A 23,870-nucleotide genomic window follows, 5' to 3' on the forward strand; every position below is an offset into this window, starting at 1 on the left:
GCCAGACATTGGGCCCAACACTTTACATACACTATCGCCTGCATATTTGCAACAGCTGTAGGGGCAAAGTATCACTCTTATCCCCATTTTACAGATAAAGAAATAAATGCAGATTGCTTAAGTGACTCACCAGAGGTCAGATGTTTGTGGAAAGTGTGGACTCCAGCTCAGGCTTCCAGTTCCAGAGCTGAGCCCCTAACACTCCGCTGAACTTTGCATACAGAAGGTATTGGGTAAAGCCTTTTAACTAAGCCCTGGTCCTTTCCTTCAGATTAAAAATAAATTAATTAATTAAAGGCCCCATTATTCCCCAACCCTCAAATTTCTGTTAAAGACAGAGGCTTGGCTGGGCAGGGTGGCTCATGTCTGTAATCCCAGCACTTTGGGAGGCCAAGATGGGAGGATCGTGTGAGTTCAGGAGTTTGAGACAAGCCTGGGAAACATATCAAGACCCTGTCTCTACAAAAAATAACAAAATTAGTCAGGCATGGTGGCATGTGCCTATGGCCCCAGCTATTTGGGAGGCTGAGGTGGGAGGATAACTTGAACCTGGGAGGTGGAGGCTGCAGTGAGTTGAAATTGCACTACTGCATTCATCCTGAATGACAGAGCAAGACTTTGTTTCCAAAAAAAAAAAAAAGGCTGTGCTCAGGTGCTGAATGCCTCAAGGGCAGATGCCCTTCCTCTTCCCTGTATCTCAGCAGCGCCTGGAACATAGTGGCCCAGTGTGTAGGTAGGAACTCAGAACACGAGTACTGGAATTGAACAGAAATAGGCAACGATGTCTCCCCCGGGAAGCCCTGATTTCACAGAACGGCGGTACCTTGCCCCTCTACAGGAAGGTGACTTGGTGGCTCCCAAGGGTGTCCTTCCATCCAGCCCGGCATGGCGAGTGTGGAGTTGAGTATGCCCCCAGGCCCCATCAAGGCCCAGGTGGAGTGGGAAGGGCAGACAAAGGCTCCTCCCCAGACCTCCCGGGGTCCTACATGGCAGAACTTGTGCATATGGCGCAGCAGAAGAGGTTAAACAGTCTCTGAGTCAAGGGTCTAGAAGGAGCAGCAGTGGATGGGATGCCTGCCACCTCCGCAGGAGTACAAACCCAAGACCCTTGTAAGCATGCAGTGGGGGTCGACAGCAGGGGCAGGGGAGAAAGAGCTATGATCTCCAAAAATGTCAGCACTGGGAGATGGCCTGGGAGGGAGAAGCACTGCTTCAGCTACTCCCCCATTTTGTAGATGAGGCAACTGAGGCTAGAAAGATGATGTGGTTTGCTGAAGGACAGGGAGGTAACGGCGTGACCGAGGCTGGATTCCTGTCTCCTGGCATCCTATGATGCTCCTTTTATCACCTGGAGTGGGAAGGCCACGATGGTTGTGTTCTGGGAGGACTCAAAATCTCTACTAGGGCATCTTTGGAGGTTTTCTACATGGAACAGGGGCTGAGTGGAAGGGCTGTGGCTCCCTTTCCCCTCAACAACCAGAGCAGTGCCTCCCATTGGAGATTTTGCTGGAGAAGATGGTCCCTCTGCTATAACAAAGAAAAGCTGGAAGTCACTGGGCCTCTTTTCCTCTTTGGTTTCCCTGTCAGCTCTTTGCCCCTTGTCTACTCCCTGCCACTGCCATCCCCCCAGCAGCTCAGGTTCAGTCTGAACGGAGTCCTACCCCCATCAAGGCCTCTGCGGGGTCCCTGGAGACTCACCTGGCACATCTGGGGATGGATTGAGAATCATGAAGGCGTCCGATAGGCCGGTTTTGACAGGATGCTGGGAGGAGCTGATTTCCGGGACAGACATAGGGATCTGCGGCAGGGAGAAGAGGCTCCGTCCACCTCCCAAACGCTCTGGGGCCCACCCAGCCCTCCCCTGTGAGCTCCAGACCCATCTTTCTGGATGGCACCACCTCCTGGAGGACTCCAAAACAATGGGAGCCCAGTTGGACCCCACCCAAATTCCAAGTCCTCTCCACACCCACCCCCAAGCACATTTTCTTCTTTCCTTGGTCTCGGTGAATGGCACTCTGTGCAGGCCAAAAACCTGGGGCTCACCCTTTTCCCTTCCCTTCTTTCATTTCTTCCCTTACCCATCTAGATAATGCACCTGCAAATTCTGTTGCTTAACCTGCTAAGTGGCTCTCAAATCTGTCCGTTTCTTTCCATTCTCCCCCATCCTATTCTAAACTGCTGTCACCTTTCTCCTAAATTACTTCCCAGTATTCTTTCTAAGCCCCCAACAACCTGTTCTCCACTCTGAAGCTAGAGTGACATTTCTCAAGGGCAAATCTGTGGTTCCCTTGCCCCATCCCCTGCCCCTCACTCCCTTCCAGCCATGCTGCTTCTTCTTCTGTTTGTTTGTTTGTTTGTTTTTGAGATGGAGTCTCGCTCTGTCATCCAGGCTGGAGAGCAGTGGCACCATCACAGCTCACTGCAAGCTCCACCTCCCGGGTTCAAGCCATTCTCCTGCCTCAGCCTCCTGAGTAGCTGGGACTACAGGCACCTGCCACCACGCCCGGCTAATTTTTTGTATTTTTAGTAGAGATGGAGTTTCACCATGTTAGCCAGCATGGTCTCGATCTCCTGATCCGCCAGCCTCAGCCTCCCAAAGTGCTGGGATTATAGGCGTGAGTCAACGCGCCCAGCTATTTTTTTTTTTTTAAATAGAGGTGGGTGTCTCGCTATGTTCCCCAGGCTGGTCTTGAATTGCTGGGTTAAACCAATCCTCCCACCTCAGCCTCCCAAAGTGCTGGGATTACAGGCGTGAGTCAATGCGCCCGGCTATTTTTTTTTTTTTAAATAGAGGTGGGTGTCTCGCTATGTTCCCCAGGCTGGTCTGGAATTTCTGGATTAAACCAATCCTCCCACCTCAGTCTCCCTAAGCACTGGGATTATAGTAATGAGCCACCACACTGGCTCACCATGCTGCCTTCTTTTTTTTTTTTTTTTTTTTTTTTGAGACAGAGTCTCACTCTGTTGCCCAGGCTGGAGTGCAGTGGCACGATCTTGGCTCACTGCAACCTCCAACTCCTGGGTTCAAGCGATTCTCCTGCCTCCTGAGTAGCTGAGATTACAAGTGCCTGCCACCATGCCTGGCTAAATTTTTGTAATTTTAGTACAGACGGGGTTTCATCATGTTGGCCAGGCTGGTCTTGAACTCCTGAGCTCAGATGATCCACCTGCCTCAGCCTCCCAAAGTGCTGGGATTACAGGCATGAGCTGCCGTGCCTGGCCCATGCTGCCTTCTTTCAGTGCTTTGTGCCAGCCATGCTCTGTCCTGCCTCAGGACCTTTGCATGTGCTGTTTTCTCTCCTGGAACATACTTCATTCTCCTCTTTGCTTCCTGAACTCATATTTATCCTTCAGATTTCAACTCTTTTCCTCAGCAAAGCCTCCCCTGGCCTCTGTCAAGGTTAAGAGGTGTGTGAAAGGCTCAGCTAGCACCAGGCACCTCTACTTGGGAGTGCTTGTCACAGTGGTGATTCTACATTTGTCCCTGTAATTATTGTCCATCTCTGCAACCAGACTTACAGCTCCAAAAGGGTAGGACCTGCAACCATCTTGTTAACTGCTGTATTCCCAGCAGCAAGTCCCATGCCTGGCACATCGTGAATTCTCTAAATATTTACTGAATGAAGAAAGGCTCCAAGACCCAGCTATCTCTGCAGCTGGGCCTACTCACCTCTTTATAGCCGAAGACAATGCGGCCGTCACAGTGCAGAGCTGCCTGGAAGGTGAAACTGCCCCTGTCTTCCCAGCCTTGGAGATAGACATGGTCCCACTGAACCACAAAGACTGTCCCTAGGGAGAAGAACAGAGACCCAGCTGGACAGGAGATCAGGCAAGGAGCAGGGCCCTACAGAAATGCCAGCCGGAGGGTGATGGCCACAGGTTGGGATGATGGGGAAGTCTGCAAATTTAAGGAGGAGGGAGCTGGGCAGCTCACTAAAGCAGCCTGGCTTCGGAGCAGCAGAGGAGCCAGAAGATCCTGTACTTGATCATCTCTTCCCCTTTCCTCCTTGGGAGTCTATTCTGACTCCTTGAGATAAAAGGAGGAGGAGTGTCTGTTCTTCTGGTTTCAGATGGGGTTCAAGGAACATCCTGGTGAAAGTAAGAAACAACAAAGGCCCCTAACATTTATTCTACCTCGACTAAGAGCCAAGCACTGTCGTTTTGTTATCTCATCAGATTCTTCTGGATGGCAGGCATTTTTGTCCCCATCTGACAGGTGAGAAAACTGAGCAGAGAAAGGTAGGTGGCCGCCTTGCTGTGGGACTGCGGGACTCTTGCCCTCTCTAGGCCCTGTGCTCCTCTAGAGGGCTGGACAAGGGATCCCTGGAGCTGGGTGACTTAAATTCTGAGATCCGGTCTCACCATTGTCAAAGTACACAACTGTGGAGTTGTCGGAGTAGCCAGGGTTGAAGTTGGCCATCAGGGGCGCCACATACTGAGTAGCTGTGAGCATCCGATGGATCACATCCCCCATGAAGATGAAGCCTAGGGTGGGAGAGGTGCAGAGGAGTCACCAGAAATGGCCCAGAGGGGCCGCTCTGGGGGCCTTTTCCCCAAGGGCAACAAGGGCAGCGCGGGCGGAGTTGGAAGTGAGCCTGAGATCTCTGTCGCCCATCCCCATCTGGCGGGCTCTGGGTCTGGTGTGTATGGAGCCGAAGGGCCCTAGACAGGGTCCTCCCTGTTCCTTCAGCGGGACACAGACTCTAGGGTGAGGGGGCAGGAAGAGGAGGGGACTCGCAGCTTTTCCCATCCCTGGGGAAGTGGGATATGGAACTGAAGTGCAGGGATTAAAGACAGAAGCCTCCTATCAATAGGGAGCCTGGCCCCAGGAGCCCAAGCTCTCAGAGGGGTCTCCCTCTCCCTCTTATTCAGCGACTCCGGGACACAGGGCTGTCCACACTGACTCGTGCTGGCCCGAGGAGACGCACACACACACGCACATGAGCAGGTCAGTTGATGCAAGCGGGATGCTCTGACGTCCACTGACCCCCACTCCTGAGAATCAGGCTCCTGTTAGAACCAAACGTGCATTCCTCCCATGTCATCTACACAACCCTGTCTCCAGTTTGCCACCCCTGGGAGGGCCCCTGAGTTCGGGCTGAGGTCTCCAAACCCTCCCCGGGGCCCCACGATGTGGCCTTACCTCCAGTTGCTATGGTGATCTGCCGCAGAAGATGCCCGTAGAAAGGGAAATCAAAGGACAAGACCACCCTCTGCAGGGGATGGGAGAAGGTCAGCATGCCCTGGGCACCCACACTGCCTCATGCTTGTTTGGACAGAGTGGGGAGCAGGCATGCCCAGGGCCACTACTGGGCACCCCAACTCTGGCAAAGTCCCATGGGAATCCCTGGAAGGTACCTCCCAGGTCACAGACCTCGGGCCACAGCCACGCCCACTGACCAGGCAGGGTGGGTTGGCCCCCGGCCTCCCAGCCCAGAGAAGCACGGCTGGGGACTGGGGCACTCACCGAAGCCTGCCGGTGGGTGTTGGAGAGTATTGTGTGGATCTTCACTTGGCTCCGGTTGGCCTCGGCCACATCTACCCACAGTTGCCGGCTGCGGGGCTCACTGGGGCCATAGAGACGGGACACATAATAACTGTGGTTGTCCTCCTGCCAGCACCAGAGATAAAGCCCACAGGAGGCGTGAGTAGTCAGCATTCCAGGAATCACCCTCTGTCCTTCCCCACTCAGACTTCCGGGTACAGGAAGTCACCACCCTCCCAGGGCGCTGGACCTGTGGCCCCGAGGGCTGGTTTAGGCCTAGGACCCCCTGGGTTCCCCCCTGGCCCCAGACAGCTCACTAGCTGGCCCCTAGGAGTACCCCAGCAGGCCTGGCCACAGTCAAATCCACACCTGCTGCACTCATGCTCAATGCTCCTGATCCCAGACAAGCCAGGAGGCTGGCAGCCCCTGAATCCCTTCAGACCATGACCAAGGCTGAGCTTGGCTTGGGGCATGAGGGAGGAACAGACAGGATGGCCCCAAACCGGGCCCTTGTTTTCAGGGAACTCCCAGGCCAAGGGAGAGTCATAGTCCCTGCCCTGGAAGAATACCCTATGTAATGGAAAAGAAAAATCTGAGCTGGACATGGTGACTCACGCCTGTAATCCCAGCACTTTGGAAGGCCAAGACGGGCAGATCACTGGAGGTCAGGAGTTGGAGACCAGCCTGGCCAACATGGTGAAACCTTGTCTTTACTAAATATACAAACATTAGCCTGGCCTGGTGGCACACGCCTGTAATCCCAGCTACTCGGGAGGCTGAAGCACAAGAATCACTTGAACTGGGGAGGCGGAGCTTGCAGTGAGCCGAGATCGCACCACTGCAGTCCAGCCTGGGCGACAGAGTGAGACTCTATCTCAAAAAAAAAAAAAGAAAAATCTGGACCTTAGAAGGCACCAGTCTAAAGGAGGAGGCTGCCTCTTGATCCTGGGGAGTTGCCAGTCTGGAATGGGACTTGTATAAACACAGGAGCATAGACCCTCAAGCAGAGCTGATACAGAACCCAGAGCCCACACAGCATCACCACGGGGGTGGGAAGGCGAGAGAAGCATCAAGGATTCCTTCCAGGCATACCTCTGAGCCTTTGCTGTGTGCCTGATGGAGATAAAATAAGCCAGAACGCTGTGGGCTGGGGGTTCATTCTGCAAGGCTCTCCTGCAGAGGAGCACTTGGGCCAGGGTTTAAAGGAGGCCAGAGAAATGGTTGGCGGAAAGACTTAAAAGCCAGAGAGGGGCGATGTGGAAGCACTTCCTGGAGCCGGCCCAAGAGCACCAGCCGCAGAAGGAAGGCAGGCAGGGCAGGCAGGTTCCCTCGGCAGCCACTGCCACAGAGATAGGGCTGCAGACCGGTGAGGAGACCTCTGTCATTAATCAGGCTGCCCAGTGGTGGTGGTGGCAGACACAGCAGAGCAAATGACATTCTCCCTGCCAGGCTGCCAGCTGCCCAGCTGGCCCTTGCCCTGGGCCCAGCATGAGTGGGGACAAGGGGTTCCTGCCATCCTCACCTGCCAGAAGGCACTCTGCTCTTACGACAAGTGACACACTCTGGGGACCTGGGGTCAGGGCAGGCCGGGGGAAGAGGAGCAGATAAAGCATGGTTGGTTGGTGTCAGGGGCTATTCCCTCTGCCACTGCCCTCCCTTCCTGCCTCCAGACAGCCCATGCCTCCACCCATCCTCAGCGGGGCAGTCAAACCAATCAAAAACACCTCTCTCTGTTCACAGGCTATCCAGGGCTCCCTCAAGACACTGTCCTCCAGACAAAAACCAAAGCTCTTAGGCTGGCGTGCAAGATCCCACCATGAGCCAGCCCCAGCCTCTCTCTAGTTCTTTCTCTCTCCTCTCACCACCTCGTGCATCCTTGTGCACCCACCCCCGCAGACCAGACTCCCCTGACGGCCTCAAGCCATCAGTGGTCACTCGTGCCACTGCCCACGCTGGTCCTCCTGTCTGGAATGGCTGCCCTTGCCTTCTCCCTTTGGCAGATTCCTAGTCATTCAACACTCAGCTTAAACTCTGCCTTCTTTTATTTTTGAGACAGAGTCTCGTTCTGTCGCCCAAGCTGGAGTGCAATGGCATTTCCTCGGCTCACTGCAACCTCCACCTCCTGAGTTCAAGAGATTCTCATGCCTCAGCCTCCCAAGTAGCTGGGATGACAGGCGCACGCCACCATGCCTGGCTAATTTTTGTATTTTTAGTGGAGATGGGGTTTTACCATATTGGCCAGGCTGGTCTCAAACTCCTGACCTCAGGTGATCCACCCACCTCAGCCTCCCAAAGTGCTGGGATTACAGGTATGAGCCACCGCGCCTGGCCAAACTCTGCCTTCTTATCGGCCTTCCACCCCTACCTCCCCAGTGACCTCCACCCCCTGGAAGTGGCCTCCACCATCCCTTATTTCAGGGGGTCCTCAAGGGGTGACTCATGTGTACTATTTGCAAGAGTCACATGGGGCCACTCTTGTTGGATTCCTGGTTTTACTCATAAAGCCACCTGGTAGGGGGCTGCCCTGATGCCACAGCCTCTGGGGTGAGGGCCAAGGATGCTGCTTCCCATTGCTGCCACAGCCATCAGCCCTGGAGTCTCGGGAGGGTACCCAAAGGGGGATGCACTGCTCTCCAGCTCTGCCTACGGGCACTGAAGCCACTGCTTCTGCCCAGAGCTCTTGGCCTCCCTCGGGAAAGCAGCTCCCTCTGTTTCTGCCCCTTTCCCCACCCTCCAGGAGACCTAATGCTTCATCTTTTTCCTCAGTTTCTGTCTCTCCTATCTCCACCCATCTCTGCTGGAGATCCCATCTCCATTTAAAAAAAAAAAATCACCCATCAAAAAAACAAAGCTCCCTGCATAGCAATCTGTGCAGAGAGAGCTACACAAAGGAAGAGTCCGATGGCCGCCTCCCAGCCTGCTTCCTGGATTCACTGGTGAGCGGTTTTTATACCACTTCCAAGCAAAAAAAATATAAGGGGCCCTGCCCAACACTGTACATCTGATAGTCTGCAGGACCCCAACTCTGCAGCTGGTTATGGTTCTCCTGGCACCACCTGCCATGGCCATAGCTACAACTCGCCCTCTTCCCCCGAATTCAAACAAAAAAGTGGTTTATATTAAGAGACATCAGTTGGCTTAAAATTTTGCCTGAAGAAAGGAAACCAAGTTTAGATGCTATTCAGCCCATCTTTTATTATTATTATCATTTATTTATTTATTTATTTATTTGAGATGGATTCTCACTCTGTTGCCCAGGCTGGAGTGCAGTGACGCAATCTCAGCTCACTGCAACCTCTGCCTCCTGGGTTCAGGTGATTCTTATGCCTCAGCTTCCCGAGTAACTGGGATTACAGGTGTGCACCACCACACCCAGCCCAGCCCATTATTTAAATATCTGTTTGCCCCTGAACTACGAGCCTCTGACGGGCAGGGATGGGCAAAGTCACCTCTGTGCCTATATGGCTCAAGGTCCCTCACTTCCTCCGTGCTTAGGAAGTGTTTGCTGGAGGTGGGGTGGGGGGACCAGTGCTTTGCAATGTGTTAAAATTGGGGAAATAAACTTGCCTCCCTAAATCCTGGGCTATCTTATGATCTGTGGGTGAGGGGAAAACGAGTGGCCCACCTTAACACAGCCAGCACCAGATAGCCCTTCCATCCTTTTGCATGCTGTAGTGGGTTTCAACCATGTCACCCAAAATGATATGTTCAAGTGTGCACCTCTGGTACCTATGAATGTGACCTTATTTGGAAATAGTCTTTACAGATGAATCGAGTCAAGATGAAGGCAGACCGGATTAGGGTGGGCCCTAAATCCAATGACCGGTGTCTTTTTGTAAACTAAGAGGGAGATGTGGATACAGAGACACAGAGGAGATATAGGGAGGATCCCTGTCGCAGTGAAGGCAGAGATTGGAGTGACGCTGTCTACAAATCAAGCACACCAAGGATTTCCAGAAGATCCAGAAGCTAGGACAAGACAAGCAAAGATCCTTTCCAGGGGCCTCGAGAGGGAGCGTGGTCCTGCTGACACCTTGATTTCAGACTTCTGGCCTCCAGAACTGCAAGTGAATAAATTTCTGTTGTTTTCAGCTACCAAAATTGTGGTAATTTGTTCTGGCAGCCCTAGGAAAGGAATATCCGTGCCACAGATGTGTGTTACCGTGGCCCGGTTGGGACAACCTGAAGCTGTTTTCCTTGTTCCACGTCATCCCCTTGCTTAGGCCATTCTGTGACTTCCCAGTTGCACTCAGAACAAAGGTCACACCCCTTCCGCCATTCCCTTCTCTTCTTTACTAATAGAACATTGATTTTGGATTGAGCACAGTGGTTCATGCCCGTAATCTCAGCACTTCCAGAAGCCGAGGCTGGAGGATCACTTGAGGTCAGGAGTTCAAGACCAGCCTGGGCAACATAGGGAGACCCTGTCTCTACAAAAAATACAATAAAATAAAACAATTAACTGGGCATGGCTGTGCATGCCTATATTCACAGCAACTCAGGAGGCTGAGGCAGGAGGATCCCTTGAGCCCAGGAGGTCGAGGCTGCAGGGAGCTGTGATTGGGCCACTGCACTCAGCCTGAATGACACAGTGAGATTCTGTCTCAAAAAAAAATTGATTCTGTAGCAACCAGCAATGTAGCCATCTAATAAACCTCATTCCCTGGATGTCAAGGATTACCATGTGACACAGGCTGGCTCATGATATCAGCTGAAGGTTCTAGTGGAGCCTTTTGAAAGAGGTCAAATTTGACTGCTTGTCCCTCTTATCTTTGCCCTTCTTCTTCCTGCCTAGAATGCAGACATGATGGCTGGAGTTCCAGCAGCCATCTTGTGAGTATAAGCACAAGAGCCACACCCTAAGGATGTTGAAGTGGAGAACTAGATGGAGCCTCGGTCCCTGATGACATGCTGGAGGGCTCCTCCTTAAGTCCCTGGATTTAGCTCTCTGTTACATAGAAACACAAATCCTTCCCCGTGTGTGGTGGTCTGGCCCCGACTCAACACCTCCTTCTCTCCCCTGCTTTCTTGTTCTGGGAATCACCACACAGTTGTCTGCCTCAGGACCTTGGTGCTGCCTGTGTCTCAAAATTTCTTCCCCTTCCCTGTTCAGGAGCTGACCCTTCCTCACCCATCCAGCCTCAGCTCAGGAGTCACTTCCTCGAGAAAGCTTCTCTGATTCCCTGTTGCATTCCCATCACACCCTGTGCTTCTTTCTCCTGGTGTTTTGCACACTTGTGACGATTTACTTGGATTTTATACACATCTTCACATCTGCCTTTCCTGTAAGATCATAAGACCTCAAAAGTAAGGTCAGCCTTTATCTATCATATTTAAGCACAGAGTATGTGTTCAATGGAGGATTTGTTGAGCAAAGAATGACCACGAAGTATAGCTGCCTGTTTTACGGGTACCACTACATATTCTGAAGTCCAGGATAGGGTCATTTTACGAAACAAAGCAGGACACCTGCAGATGCTAAACAGGTGCTCTCAGGTAAGTCTCAGAGTCAACTGAATACAGCTTCCACTGGGAACCTGAGCAGGCCAGTGTTTAAGACAGTTGCTTTGAGGCTCGGAGAAAGGTCTGGTTTCAATCAGCCTACTTCCTGGGCCCCGCACAGCGAGAGCTTTCCCCAAACCTCCAGGCGTCTGAAATGAGTGCCCGGGACAGAAGCCACACTCTGCAGTTGTGAAGCCCAAACAGATACTGACATGTCTCTTGCCGCCTCAGCTAAGACTGCAAAGGGTGAGATTCCTGGGAATGCATCTTCCTGGCCCGTTGCTCCAAGTTCTCTGCTTCAAAGCAAAAACAAGCGGTCTGATCCAAACTAGTGCTGCTCTGCAGAGAAGCCAGGCCCTGTGTCACGTGCCTCAGCTCTGACACCTGGATGATCCTTGGACTCATTCTTGGAGTTCCCAATGATCCCTGCAATGGCACCTCTTAACTGACACAAAGCTTTCATCTATTCTGACTCAAGAAGAGTCAGAAATGAAAGGAGCTGCTGCCTCTAACTCCTAAGCTGATTCTCTCCAATGAGTCAGCAGATCCCAGGGAGGGGTACAGCCTCGAAGCCTAACGCCCTACTCAGGCCAGCGAGGGTGAGGCCAAGCTCTGCTTCAGGCCTCAGAAGTGCCAAGTACAGCTGGCCTGCCAGGGGAAGGACTGGCTCAAGGGCAATGCCATGCAGAATCTGCTGCAGGTCCCAAATAGGCCCAACAGACTGCCCTCCTGGCACGCCTGGCTTTTATTACTCCAGGACAGTGAAGCCAGGAGCCATATCTACTCAGCTCTGGCTGAGAGCGGCCACAGAGTGATGGGTGAGGCCAAAATGCACGCTGGAGGGAGGGGGTGACTTACAGTGGGATCACTCCTGGGCACAGCCAAGCACAAAGCCTGCAGGGGAGCATTTGGGAGCATGGGAGGAAGGCGAAGGGAAGCTGGCATTTGCTGAGTGGTAATGGGAGAGTGCTGGGCATTTCATATTTGTTACTGCAGGGCAACCCTAGGAGGTGAGCACTCATATTAGTCCCATTTCCTCAGTGGGGAAACTGAGACTAGAAATCATGTAACTAGGCCAGGCGTGGTGGCTCATGCCTGTAATCCCAACACTTTGAGAGGCTGACACAGGGCAGATCATCCTGTCTCACCAAACAAAAATAAAAAGAAATAATGTAACTGTATGAAACCAGGTCGGTTCCACTCAAAGACAGTGACCTTTCCTCTATCCACTGTCTCTGAGATCTTAAAGCAACAGCCCTCTGGGAAGGTGACAGGCCACCTACCAGTCATTGGTTACAATCTCAATCAGAAGGACTACTGTCTGGAGGTTGGAGCTCAGGGATGGTGGTGCATTCATCTCGCCCCCAGAACCTCCCTAGCGCAGGGCCTGGCACCTGGTATCTCGTGGGTGTTCAGCATCTGCCTGCCAAATGAGCTGAATAACAAGGATTCTGCAGCCAGTGGTGTCAAGACTGTGCTGAGAATGTGCAGTGTGGTTCTGACAAGGACAGCGTCCTCCCCCATCTCCAATGGCAGGTGACACAAAAGCCACTTGTGGAGGAACCAGCTACCTCCTCTGGGAATCCAAGCCCATAGACAGCATTCCCAAACCTGGGACATCCTGGACACAGGAAGGTGTCTCTGGATTCCTCAATTTCTTTTCTGAGGAAGTGAAGCCAACACGAAGGACTTGTGTTAGACCACGCGTCCGAGAGCCCGGCAGCAGGGCAGCAAGCGTGGAACATGGATGATCCTTGTGTCATCAGGGCGTTGTCCTAAGTGTGACTGCCTCCTGGTCCGAAGAGGGCTTCCTTGTCGGGTTCAAAAGGAGAAACCTCGCACCAAGAGTGGAATGCAAGATCTTCCCTTCAGTCTGATGTGGCCCCGACTATTACAGGGCCAGGGCGTGCCAGATTGGTGCAAACCAGTCTACTTCCCCCAGGAACTGGGGATCATGGCTCCGCTAGGAATGGGGAATGGGAGTTGGGTGAGCAAAGGCCTAACATCAGGGTTGATGGGGAATGTGGCTCAATGACCAAGACTAAGCTCTTTCAGTCTTTCTTCTCTGCCACTTTCAGTGCGGGCTTCATTGTAAGGCTAGGCACCTTGTAGTGATGGGATGACTGACAGTGGTGACTAGCCCTGGCTCATGGAAGCAAGACAGGCACACATCTCCCCAACCACTGAATGAACACATGTGCTTCAAGATGGCAGGGCCAACCTGGGCCCCCTGCCACCTCTGGACTAGGGAGCCCTAGATGCTAAACAGCTTCCACCTAGACCAAACACCAGCTGGGGGGTAGGGTTATCTAGGAACCCAAGATCCCATTCCTATTGTGCAAGGCTGTAAGGTAAAATATATGTTGAAAAGTCAACTACAATGTCCACTTGACATCTGAATCCAGCCAATGAACCAGTACTCTCAAAAGACAAGTAGCACTTTGGGAGGCTGAGGCAGAAACATCGCTTGAATCCAGGAGTTCAATACCAGCTTGGGCAACACAGTGACACCCCCCAAGTCTACTAAAAAAATGCAAAAATTGCCGGGCGCGGTGGCTCAAGCCTATAATCCCAGCACTTTGGGAGGCCGAGTCGGGCGGATCACAAGGTCAGGAGATCGAGACCATCCTGGCTAACACGGCGAAACCCCGTCTCTACTAAAAACACAAAAAATTAGCCGGGCGAGGTGGCGGCGCCTGTGGTCCCAGCTACTCGGGAGGCTGAGGCAGGAGAATGGCGGGAACCCGGGAGGCGGAGCTTGCAGTGAGTGGAGATCTGGCCACTGCACTCCAGCCTGGGCGACAGAGCGAGACTCCGTCTCAAAAAAAAAAAAAAAAAAAAAAAAAAAAAAAATGCAAAAATTAGCTGGGCATGGTGGCATGCACCTGTAGTCCCAGCTACTTGTGAGGCCGGGGCAGGAGGATCGCCTGATCCCAGGAGATCAAAGCTGCAGTAAGCCATGATTGCGCCACTGCATTCCAGCCTGGGCAACAGAGCAAGACATTGTCACAAAACAAACAAAACCAAGAGACATGCCTTTTACTTTCTGGAAGCAGAGCTGAGTAAAGGGTTTGATTGGCCAGAATCCTCCAATCTGTCCACATGCCCAGGGAGGTGCAACAATTCTGCCAACCACTCAGGCCTTGGGGAATGAAAAAGAAGAGCCTTCAGCTGGGGCACGGCTGCTCCACTGCCTGTATTGTTTGTCTCCATCCAGTTCTTTATGAGGCCAGAGTTTACCCAGGTTCCTCAAAGCTGAGCATCAGTGATGCAATTAAAGCTATTGCCACCTACCCAGGGCGTACTAGAACCAGTCCTTTTAATCTAGAATTCCTTAATTCCTTCCCTCTTTCTTTCTTTCTTTCCTTCCTTCCTTCCTTCCTTCCTTCCTTCCTTCCTTCCTTCCTTCCTTCCTTCCTTCCTTCCTCTCAATCTCTCTTTCTTTTCGTTTCTTCTTTTCTTTCTTTTCTTTTCTTTTCTTCTTTTTTGAGATGGAGTTTTGTTCTTGTCGCCCCGGCTGGAGTGCAATGGTGAGATCTCGGCTACTGCAACCTCTGCCTCCTGGGATCAAACGATTCTCCTGCCTCACCCTCCAGATTCTCTGGGATTACAGGTGCATGCCACCATGCCCGGCTAATTTTGTGTTTTTAATAGAGACAGGAGTTTTACCATGTTGGCCAGGCTGGTCTTGAACTCCTGACCTCAGGTGATCCACCCACCTTGGCCTCCCAAAATGCTGAGATTACAAACATGAGCCACCATACCCGCCTAGTCTACAATTTGTGATGCTCCTGAAACATCAATGTTGTATGGAGCCCTGCTAACTAAAATTTCAGGCGTGACATTATATTTTAAATAATATCCTTGTACCAGACATTGTACATAAAAACCTTGTACAGTTTTAGGATGCTCCATCCCCATCCCAAGGATGTCTGCCCCCCACCCATAGGCCCTGCTGAGTTGACTACACCCATCACAGTCTCCCACATAACCCTGTGCTTCCTCAGACTGATTGGACATAGGTAGTCACATGATTCAAAAGTAGCTCATCTCTTGGAAGCCTACAGTCTACAGCTTGTGCAGCCTGAGCCAATCAGATCACACCCACCCCCCCCCACACAGGGTGAAACTGGGAAACTGAGAAGCTGGCGGCAGGAGAGCTGAGTTGAAAGATTATGGAGACTTAGGAACTGAAAACACTGAAGATGAACAGGGTCTGTGAGAAAAAAAGAAAAAAAAGAACTGAAACCATCTTGAGCTGTCTGCAGAAGACTTCTGATCCACAGAAAGGCAAAGGCAGACCTTACATACATCTGGCTTCAATAAACATATGATGAATTAATGAAAAGGAGGTAAGAACTGGGGGAGGGGACCTGGTTCCCAACAGTTTTCCAGCTTCCTTGAGGTCTGGCTGTCCTTCATGTCCAGCCCTTGGGTCTCCCATGATCGTCTTCTGCACCCTCGCGATAATCCTTCTGTGTGGGACAGCTCAAATAGCTCCTCAGAACCAAAAGGACCTTAAATAGAATAGCCTTGCTTATGAGGTGATCAGAGGAAAAACCTCCAGGGTGAGCCCAGGCAGTCCTTAATTGATACAGACAGCAAGAATCTGAGCCGGGCGTGGTGGCTCACGCCTGTAATCCCAGCACTTTGGGAGGCTGAGGCGGGCGGATCACGAGGTCAGAAGATCGAGACCATCCTGGCTAACACGGTGAAACCCTGTCTCTACTGAAAATACAGAAAAAAAAATTAGCCGGGCGTGGTGGCAGGCGCCTGTAGTCCCAGCCACTCGGGAAGCTGAGGCAGGAGAATGGCGTGAACCCAGGAGGTGGAGCTTGCAGTGAGCAAAGATCGTGCCGCTGCACTCCAGCCTGGGCAATAATGCAAGACTCCATCTTATAAATAAATAAATAAATAAATAATAAAATAAAAGATGCCTTAAAAAAAAAAAAAGGAATCTGAATGAGCCCACCACAAAGCAAGGATACATGTTTGAGATTATGAATATGCTAATTACCGTGATCTGATCACTATGTTATATGTATTGAAACATCACTATGTACCCCATGAATATGTACAATTATTTGTCAATTAAAAAATTAAATTAGATCGGGCGTGGAGGCTCAGGCCTGTAATGCTGGTACTTTGGAAGACCAGGTGAGTGGATCACTTGAGCTCACGAGTTCGAGACCAACCTGGGCAACATGTTGAAACTACCATCTCTACAAAAAATACAAAAACTGGCCGGGGTGATGGCGTGCACCTGTAGTCCCAGCTATGCAGAGTCTGAGGCAGGAGAATCGTTTGAGCCTGGAAAGTTGAGGCTGCAGTGAGCCAAGATCGCGCCACTGCACCCCAGCCTGGGCGACAGAGTGAGACCCTGTCTCAAAAAAAAAGCTGAGTTCCCAGCCATAATGGGAGGGGAGGTCAGACACACCTCATTGTAACCCCTCCCTTTTGCAGTTCAGACACAATTGACCAGCATTAATGTTAAAATAGAGATCAGAAGACAGACAGAATGGACTCAGTGGCAATATGATATCAAATTATAAACAGGACCTATGGCCATGACAGGCATGGGTTAAATCACGCACCCCTGCAGGCCACTCTGACCCGGCGCTTTTTTGTTTTGTTTTGTTGTTTTTTGAGACAGAGTTTTTCTCATGTAACCCAAGCTGGAGTGCAATGGCACCATCTTGGCTCACGGCAACCTGTGCCTCCCAGGTTCAAGTGACTCTCCTGCCTCAGCCTCCCGAGTAGCTAGTGACTAGCCCGCCACCACGCCCGGCTAAATTTTGTATTTTTAGTAGAAACCAACCTCAGGTGATTCACCCACCTCGGCCTCCCGAAGTGCTGGGATTACAGGTGTGAGCCCCCGCGCCTGGCCTGACCCAACATATTGAGTCTTGCTCTGACGTATCACATGACATATCAGGTAAGGCATGAGAGGATGTGACTCTGGCAGATCATATGACACATGGCGTGATATGATTGGCAGATCACATGATGATTAGCAAACTACTTTATCTTAAACATTCTTTTCCACTGAATCCAAGTTTTCTATTTTTATTTATTTTAGGTTTTTTTTTTTTTTTTTTTTTTTTTTGAGACAGAGTTTTGCTCCTGTTGCCCCGGGTGGAGTGCAATAGTGTGATCTCAGCTCACTGCAACCTCCACCTCCTGGGTTCAAGTGATTCTCCTGCCTCAGCCTCCCAAGTATCTGGGATTATAGGCATGTGCTATCGCGCCCAGCTAATTTTGTATAATTTTGTATTTTTAGTAGAGACAGGGTTGGGATTACAGGCATGAGCCACTGCACCTGGCCAAACACCCAACTAATTTTTAAATTTTTTGTAAAGTCAAGGTTTCACCTTGTTGCCCAGTCTGGTCTCAAACTGGGCTCAAGCGATCCTCTCACATCAGCCTCCCAAAGTGCTGGGATTACAGGCATGAGCCACTGCACTTGGCCTCTACTGACTCCCAGTTTTTGAACAAAGTCTTACTCCTTTAGCCCACTGCAAATTAAAGAATCCCTGAACCCACCGATGACCTGTGAGCTCTTACTTCAAGATAGCTCGCCTTTTTGGGGCCAAACCAACATATAAACTCCATATATTAATTTATGACTTTGCCGGTAATTTGTGCTTCCCTAAAATGTATAAAGTGGAGTTGTCACCTGTCTCAGGATCACTTACTCAAGGCTTCTTGGGTTTGTGTTTTCTCCAGGCTGTGATCACTCATAGAGGCTCAGAATAAACCTCCTTGAAATATTTTACAGAGTTTGATTTCTCCGCCAACACCACCATGATTCTTCTTCTCTAAAGTCAAGCACTGCTAGCTTCTTGGCTGGCCACTGGGAAAAAGAGTCCCATGGCTTGGAATTCACCAACTCTGGGGACACTTCCCAACTGCCACCATAGGCCCCTTATCACGCTGCCACCCACATGGGCAGTTTTGATGGAGGAACCCCACCCATGGCAAAGACTAATAAACGCCTCCTGATAACCATTCTCTCCTTCCGTGAGTTGCAAAGGCTCCCAGTTATAGCTAGGCACACAAGCACACAGTTAAACCATATTTCCCAGCCCTCCTTATGGCTAGGTATGGCTATATGACTATGTCTGGCCAATGGATGATGAGCAGAAAGATTGCCCTTAATAAGAATGGGTGACTGGGTCTGGAGGCTCATGCCTTTGGGAGGCTGAGGCCAGCAGATCACTTGAGGCCAGGAGTTCGAGACCAGCCTGGCCAACATGGCGAAACCCCATCTCTACTAAAAATACAAAAATTATCCATGTGTGGTGGTATCGCCTGTAATCCCAGCTGCTCAGGAGGCTGACACAGGAGAATCACTTGAACCTGGGAGGTGGAGGTTGTAGTGAGCCAAGATCATGCCACTGCACTCCAGCCTGGTTGACAGAGCAAGACTGTCTCAAAAAAAAAAAAAAAGAATGGAGACTGGGTGTGGTGGCTCACGCCTGAAATTCCAGCACTTTGGGAGGCTGAGGTGGGCGGATTGCTTGAGGTCAGGAGTTTGAGACCAGCTCCGCCAACATGTTGAAACCCCGTCTCTACTAAAAATATTTAAAAGTTAGCTGGGCATGGTGATGCACACCTGTAATCCCAGCTACTCTGGAGGCTGAGGCAGGAGAATCACTTGAACCCAGGAGGTGGAGGTTGCAGTGAGCCAAGATCGTGCCACTGCACTCCAGCCTGGGTGACAGAGCGAGGCTCTGTCTCAAAAAAAAAAAAAAAAAAAAAACTGGGGTGCCCTCCCTCTGCCTGGCTGGGATGCAGATGTGATGGCGGGAGCTGAAACAGCCGTCTTGAGCTACAAAATAGAAAGCGCATGTTTTAGAAGGCAGAAGCGCAAGATAGCAGGAACCTAGGCCCCCAACACCACGGAGACACAACATCAACCCTTGCTTACTTATGCTCGCACTGTTACATGTGAGAGAAGAATAGGTTTCTCTCATAGCTAAGGGCCTTGTCACTTTGGCATCTGTTACAACAGCTGAACCTATATCCTAATTAATACAAGGCCCTGAGGGGTCTCTTCAGGCCACTCTATCCCAGGGTATTGTCACTCTAATCCATATGGATGTGCTTCTTAAAAAGAATGCGGAGACCTTGCCTGGCAGTGAACCTTCCTTCCCAAGGAGTTCACACAATTCACAGCCCATTGCAGAAGCTCTGAACGGGATGACCTGACATCGCAAAGGAGCTCAGAGAGGGTTACGTGAGCCATGCCACTTGGCAAGTCCACCAAAGGGAATGATGTTTCCTTGAAATGTGTGCAAGAAACCCTGATCAATAATCCACATTTGTTTTGGGAGGCAGTGTGATATGGATTTCAAACATTTTTGGTCCTGAAATTATTTCTTCCAAGAAATCTTTCACAGAAGCTCAATACATCAATCACATCAAAGTAAAACCACGTTGGGAGAAGGACAGAGAAGGGTTGGAGCCCAGCCTGCTGTGCTACTTCCTTTTCCACCACTCTCCCTCCCACAGCAGCCTGTGAAGCACTCGGGGTTCCATGGAGCACAATTCAAAAACCATTGCTCTAGGATCAAGCATATGGTCTGTGGAGTAAGACAGACCCAAGTTCCAAAATGGGCTCCATTATGTAATGGTTGGTGTCCAGCATTCCTCTCTTCTCTGAGGGTCAGTTCCCTCATCAGTGACCTTTCTTGCAAGGTTCCTTTTTTTTTTTTTTTTTTTTTTGAGACGGAGTTTCACTCCTGTTGCCCAGGCTGAAGTGCAACAGCCCCATCTCAGCTTACTGCAACCTCCACCTCTTGGGTTCAGGTGATTCTCCTGCCTCAGCCTCCCAAGTAGCTGGGATTACAGATGTGCGCCACCATACCAGCTAATTTTTGTATTTTTAGTAGAGACGGGGTTTCACCATGTTGGCCAGGTTGGTCTCAAACTCCTGACCTTAGGTGATCCACCTGCCTCGGCCTCCCAAAGTGCTGGGATCACAGGCGTGAGCCAACGCACCCAGCCTCTTGCAAGGTTCTTGAAAGGATTAGACAAAATATATCAACACGAAGCTCTTAGCCCAGTGCCTGGCCCACAGGAGGTATTTGAGAACTGGGAGCTATTACGCTGATTTGGTTGGGCCTTTCCAGGAAAGGGCTTGATTGTGGAGGCTGCCTCCTCAAAGCAACCCCCAGCTCCATCTGAAACGTCAGCAGTTACAGTATTTCTTCCGCCTCAATTAGTCATGCCCGGAGGCCCGGCAGGCACTTGATTTCTGACAGCGGGGCAGCTTTTACCTTGGCTGAGCTCAAGACATTTCTGGACGGGAACTCTGGCTAAGCTGTCACAGTCGGCCCATCACCCACCAGCCAACTGGCAGGAGGAAATGCTGGGGCAAGCAACCAAGGACGCCCTGCAGGGCTGCTAGAGAGACTTGGTCGGCCAGGCTGGTCAGGATGGTGCTGAGGCAGCTGGGGCCAACCCAGGAGGCGTGGATGGGATTACTGCGGGGAGGGGACATCCTAGTCCCTGCCCTTCGATCGCAGGGCACACAAACCATGAGGCCTTACAAGGCCAACAGAAATGCGTTCTAGATCCTGCTGTTCAAAGAGCATCCCTGGGCCGCAACATCAGCATCACTGGGAGCCCACTAGAAATTCAGATTCTTGGGCCCGACCCCAAGCCTGCTGAATCAGCATCTACCTTTGGAAGCACTTCCAAGGGGATTTTTTGGAAAGCACAGTTTCAGAGGTCCTGGTTCAGAAGTACCTTCTGTATCAACACGTCACTCATTTTTGTCCCTGAGGAGATGGTGGGTAAGAGCTCGGACTGCCTGGGCGCTGTGGCTCACATCTGTAATCCCAATACTATAAAAGGCAAAGGAGGGAGGGTCAGTTGAGGCCAAGAGTAAGAGACCAGCCTGGGCAACATAGGGAACCTCCATCTCTACAAAAAAATACGAAAATTAGCTGGATGTGGTGGGGCACACCTGTAGTCCCAGCTACTTGGGAGGCTGAGGTAGGAGGATCGCTGGAGCCCAGGAGGTCAAGGCTGCAGTGAACTATGATCATGCCACTGTGTTCCAGCCTGGGCAACAGAGCAAGACCCTATCTCAAAAAGATTTTTTATTTAAATTAAGTTAAATTGTGAAAAAGAGCTCAGGCTCTGAAGGCAGAAAGACCTGGGTTCTTGTCCTGATTTTGCCACTTACTGGCTGTGTGACCCTGGATAGGCAGCTTCACCTCTCTGTTCCAGATAGCTAAAGAGAGACATGCCTGCCTCATCAGGTAGTTGTGTGGATTAAATATAAAGTCAGCCGGGCACGGTGGCTCAAGCCTGTAATCCCAGCACTTTGGGAGGCCGAGACGGGCGGATCACGAGGTCAGGAGATTGAGACCATCCGGCTAACACAGTGAAACCCCGTCTCTACTAAAGAAAATACAAAAAACTAGCCGGGCGAGGTGGCGGGCGCCTGTAGTCCCAGCTACTCGGGAGGCTGAGGCAGGAGAATGGCGTAAACCCGGGAGGCGGAGCTTGCAGTGAGCTGATATCCGGCCACTGCACTCCAGCCTGGCGACAGAGCGAGACTCCGTCTCAAAAAAAATAAAAAATAAATAAAAATAAAAAATAAACATAAAGCCATACAATAAGGCTGGCACTCAGGAAGTGCTTATTTATTTATTTAGAGACAGAGTCTCACTCTGTTACCCAGGCTGGAGTGCAGTGCTACCACCTCGGCTTACTGCAACCTCCACCTCCCAGGCTCAAGTGATCCTCCCACCTCAGCCTCTTGAGTAGCTGGGACTACAGGCACAGGCCACCACGCCCAGCTAACTTTGTTTATAATTTTTGTTGAGCCAGGGTTTCACCCTGTTAGCCAGGCTGGTCTCGAACTCCTGGGCTCAAGCAATCCTCCCTCCCTCCGCCTCCCAGAGTGCTGGGATTACAGGGCTGAAGTACAATGCCTGGCCAGGAAGCGCTCTTTTAATGTCCTCTGTTACTATTTTCTCTCACCTCATGTATCCATACAATAACCCCCAGCTGCCCTCTGGACATAGCCAAACTTCAGGTTGAAATAAACCCACACAGAACATTTGTCATCATGGAAATGCAGAAAATATGTCCCCTGGTATAACCCTGAAAGGGGAGATCCAGGCTAGACAAAGGGGCTCTGCATCTGCTGAGGGTCTGGGGTAGAGAGATGTCAGGGTGAGTGAGGCTGACCTAAGAAAGCCCTGGAAACAGGGCTTTGGATTAGGCTCGGACAGAGGATATGGACTGGCATTGGGGGTATTAAGATTTCTTAATACCCCTAACAGTTCATGGAAATGGAAAAATCATCCTATCCTGGCAATGACCCAAATGTGGGCTTTTTGAGGGATTGTGATAGGGTAAATATAGACCATACAGCCACAGAGAATTAGGACAAGGACAGACAAAAACAAAAACAGGCCTTCCCCATCCCTCATCTGGTCCCATGCTGGCCTATTTTCTTCTAGTGTTTTTTCATATGTATGTTAATTTCATAGTCACAGTTCTGCTGATCATGCAGTTTCATGGACCGCTTCTGTCACATTTCATGATATGGAAAGCAGCTTTTGATGGTAAACAAGGTATTTCCAAACATCATTTGTAACAGCTGCATGACAGTCCACTCAGGAGAAAACCCACAATTTTCTTCACTATTTCTCTTTTATTGGGCATTTAGGTAGCTTCCAATTTTGATGCTGTCATAAATACTACTGTGATGAACTTGATGCATTTTCCATATCTTGGATGACTTCCTCTGCTTCATAGTCTTTGGTATAAAGCAATGCTTCTCAAACATGAGTACGCATGGGCCCGGCACGGTGGCTCACACCTGTAATCCCAGCACTTTGGGAGGCTGAGGCAGGTGGATCATCTGAGGTCAGGAGTTCGAGACCAGCCTGGCTAACATGGTGAAACCCCGTCTCTACTAAAACTAGAAAAATTAGCCAGATGTGGTGGTGCATGCCTGTAATCCTAGCTACCTGGGAGGCTGAGGCAGGAGAATCGCTTGAACCTGGGAGGCGGAGGTTGCAGTGAGCCAAGATCGCACCACTGCACTCCAGCCTGGGCAACAAGAGCAAAACTCTGTCTCAAAAAAAAAAAAACAAAAAAACAAACAAAAATGAGTGTGCATGTGAATTACAGTAAGCCCTCACTTAACGTTGTTGATGGGTTCTTGGAAACTTTGACTTTAAGCAAAGCAATGTATAATGAAACCAATTTTACCATAAAGTAATTGATATAAGCAAGAGTTAATTTCCTAGGGCATATTTCCAGTTGCTTCTAAATAAAGTCAAACTGCTAAATAAAGACCAAAACACTTCTAATATTAAACAGACATAAATGTGAGTTATGCAATACATACATTTTAAAAAGGCTCATAAAAACAAGTTAGGATAATTATTTACCCAATTATTCTGGTTCAGGGTCTCTGGTGGCTGGAACCTATCCCAGCAGCTCAGGACACAAGGCGGGAATGGACTCAGAGGCCATTCCGTCACAGGGCACACTCACACACATTCACACTCACTCATCCTGGGACAACAGACACACGAGTGAACCTGAGATGCACATCTTTGATATGTGGGAGGAAACTAGAGTACTCGGAGATGTGCAGGGAACATGCAAACTCCACACCAATGATGACCCCAGCTGGGAATCCATTTTTTTCTCATCAGCACTATAACAAAACAACGTCAACCAAAACAGTGTCATTGGAGGACCTGCTGTACCTGGGGGAATCAGATTCTGATTCTGCAGGTCTGAGGGCTCCGAGATTCCACACTTCCCACGAGCTCCCAGGCACTGCCAGTGCTGCCGGTCCCTTCCCACACCTTGAAGAGTATTAAGAATATGAAAGATAACACCT

At 50.6% G+C, this 23,870-nt stretch overlaps 1 protein-coding gene across 7 annotated transcripts in view; it reads right to left on the reverse strand.

Moving 5' to 3' along the window:
• PLXDC1 (plexin domain containing 1) overlaps positions 1-23,870 on the reverse strand; it is an 87,928-nt gene that overhangs the window by 37,130 nt on the left and 26,928 nt on the right. For all 7 annotated transcript variants that reach the window (XM_074019470.1, XM_015437892.4, XM_074019471.1 and 4 more), the window contains 5 exons: positions 5,468-5,611; positions 5,144-5,213; positions 4,363-4,485; positions 3,671-3,789; positions 1,699-1,798 (listed from right to left, as the gene is read on the reverse strand). In XM_074019470.1, coding sequence (XP_073875571.1) covers positions 1,699-1,798; positions 3,671-3,789; positions 4,363-4,485; positions 5,144-5,213; positions 5,468-5,611 — 556 coding nt within the window. The remainder of the gene's footprint in view (positions 1-1,698; positions 1,799-3,670; positions 3,790-4,362; positions 4,486-5,143; positions 5,214-5,467; positions 5,612-23,870) is intronic.

The sequence above is a fragment of the Macaca fascicularis genome, chromosome 16, assembly GCF_037993035.2.
Source record: "Macaca fascicularis isolate 582-1 chromosome 16, T2T-MFA8v1.1".
NCBI lineage: Eukaryota > Metazoa > Chordata > Mammalia > Primates > Cercopithecidae > Macaca > Macaca fascicularis.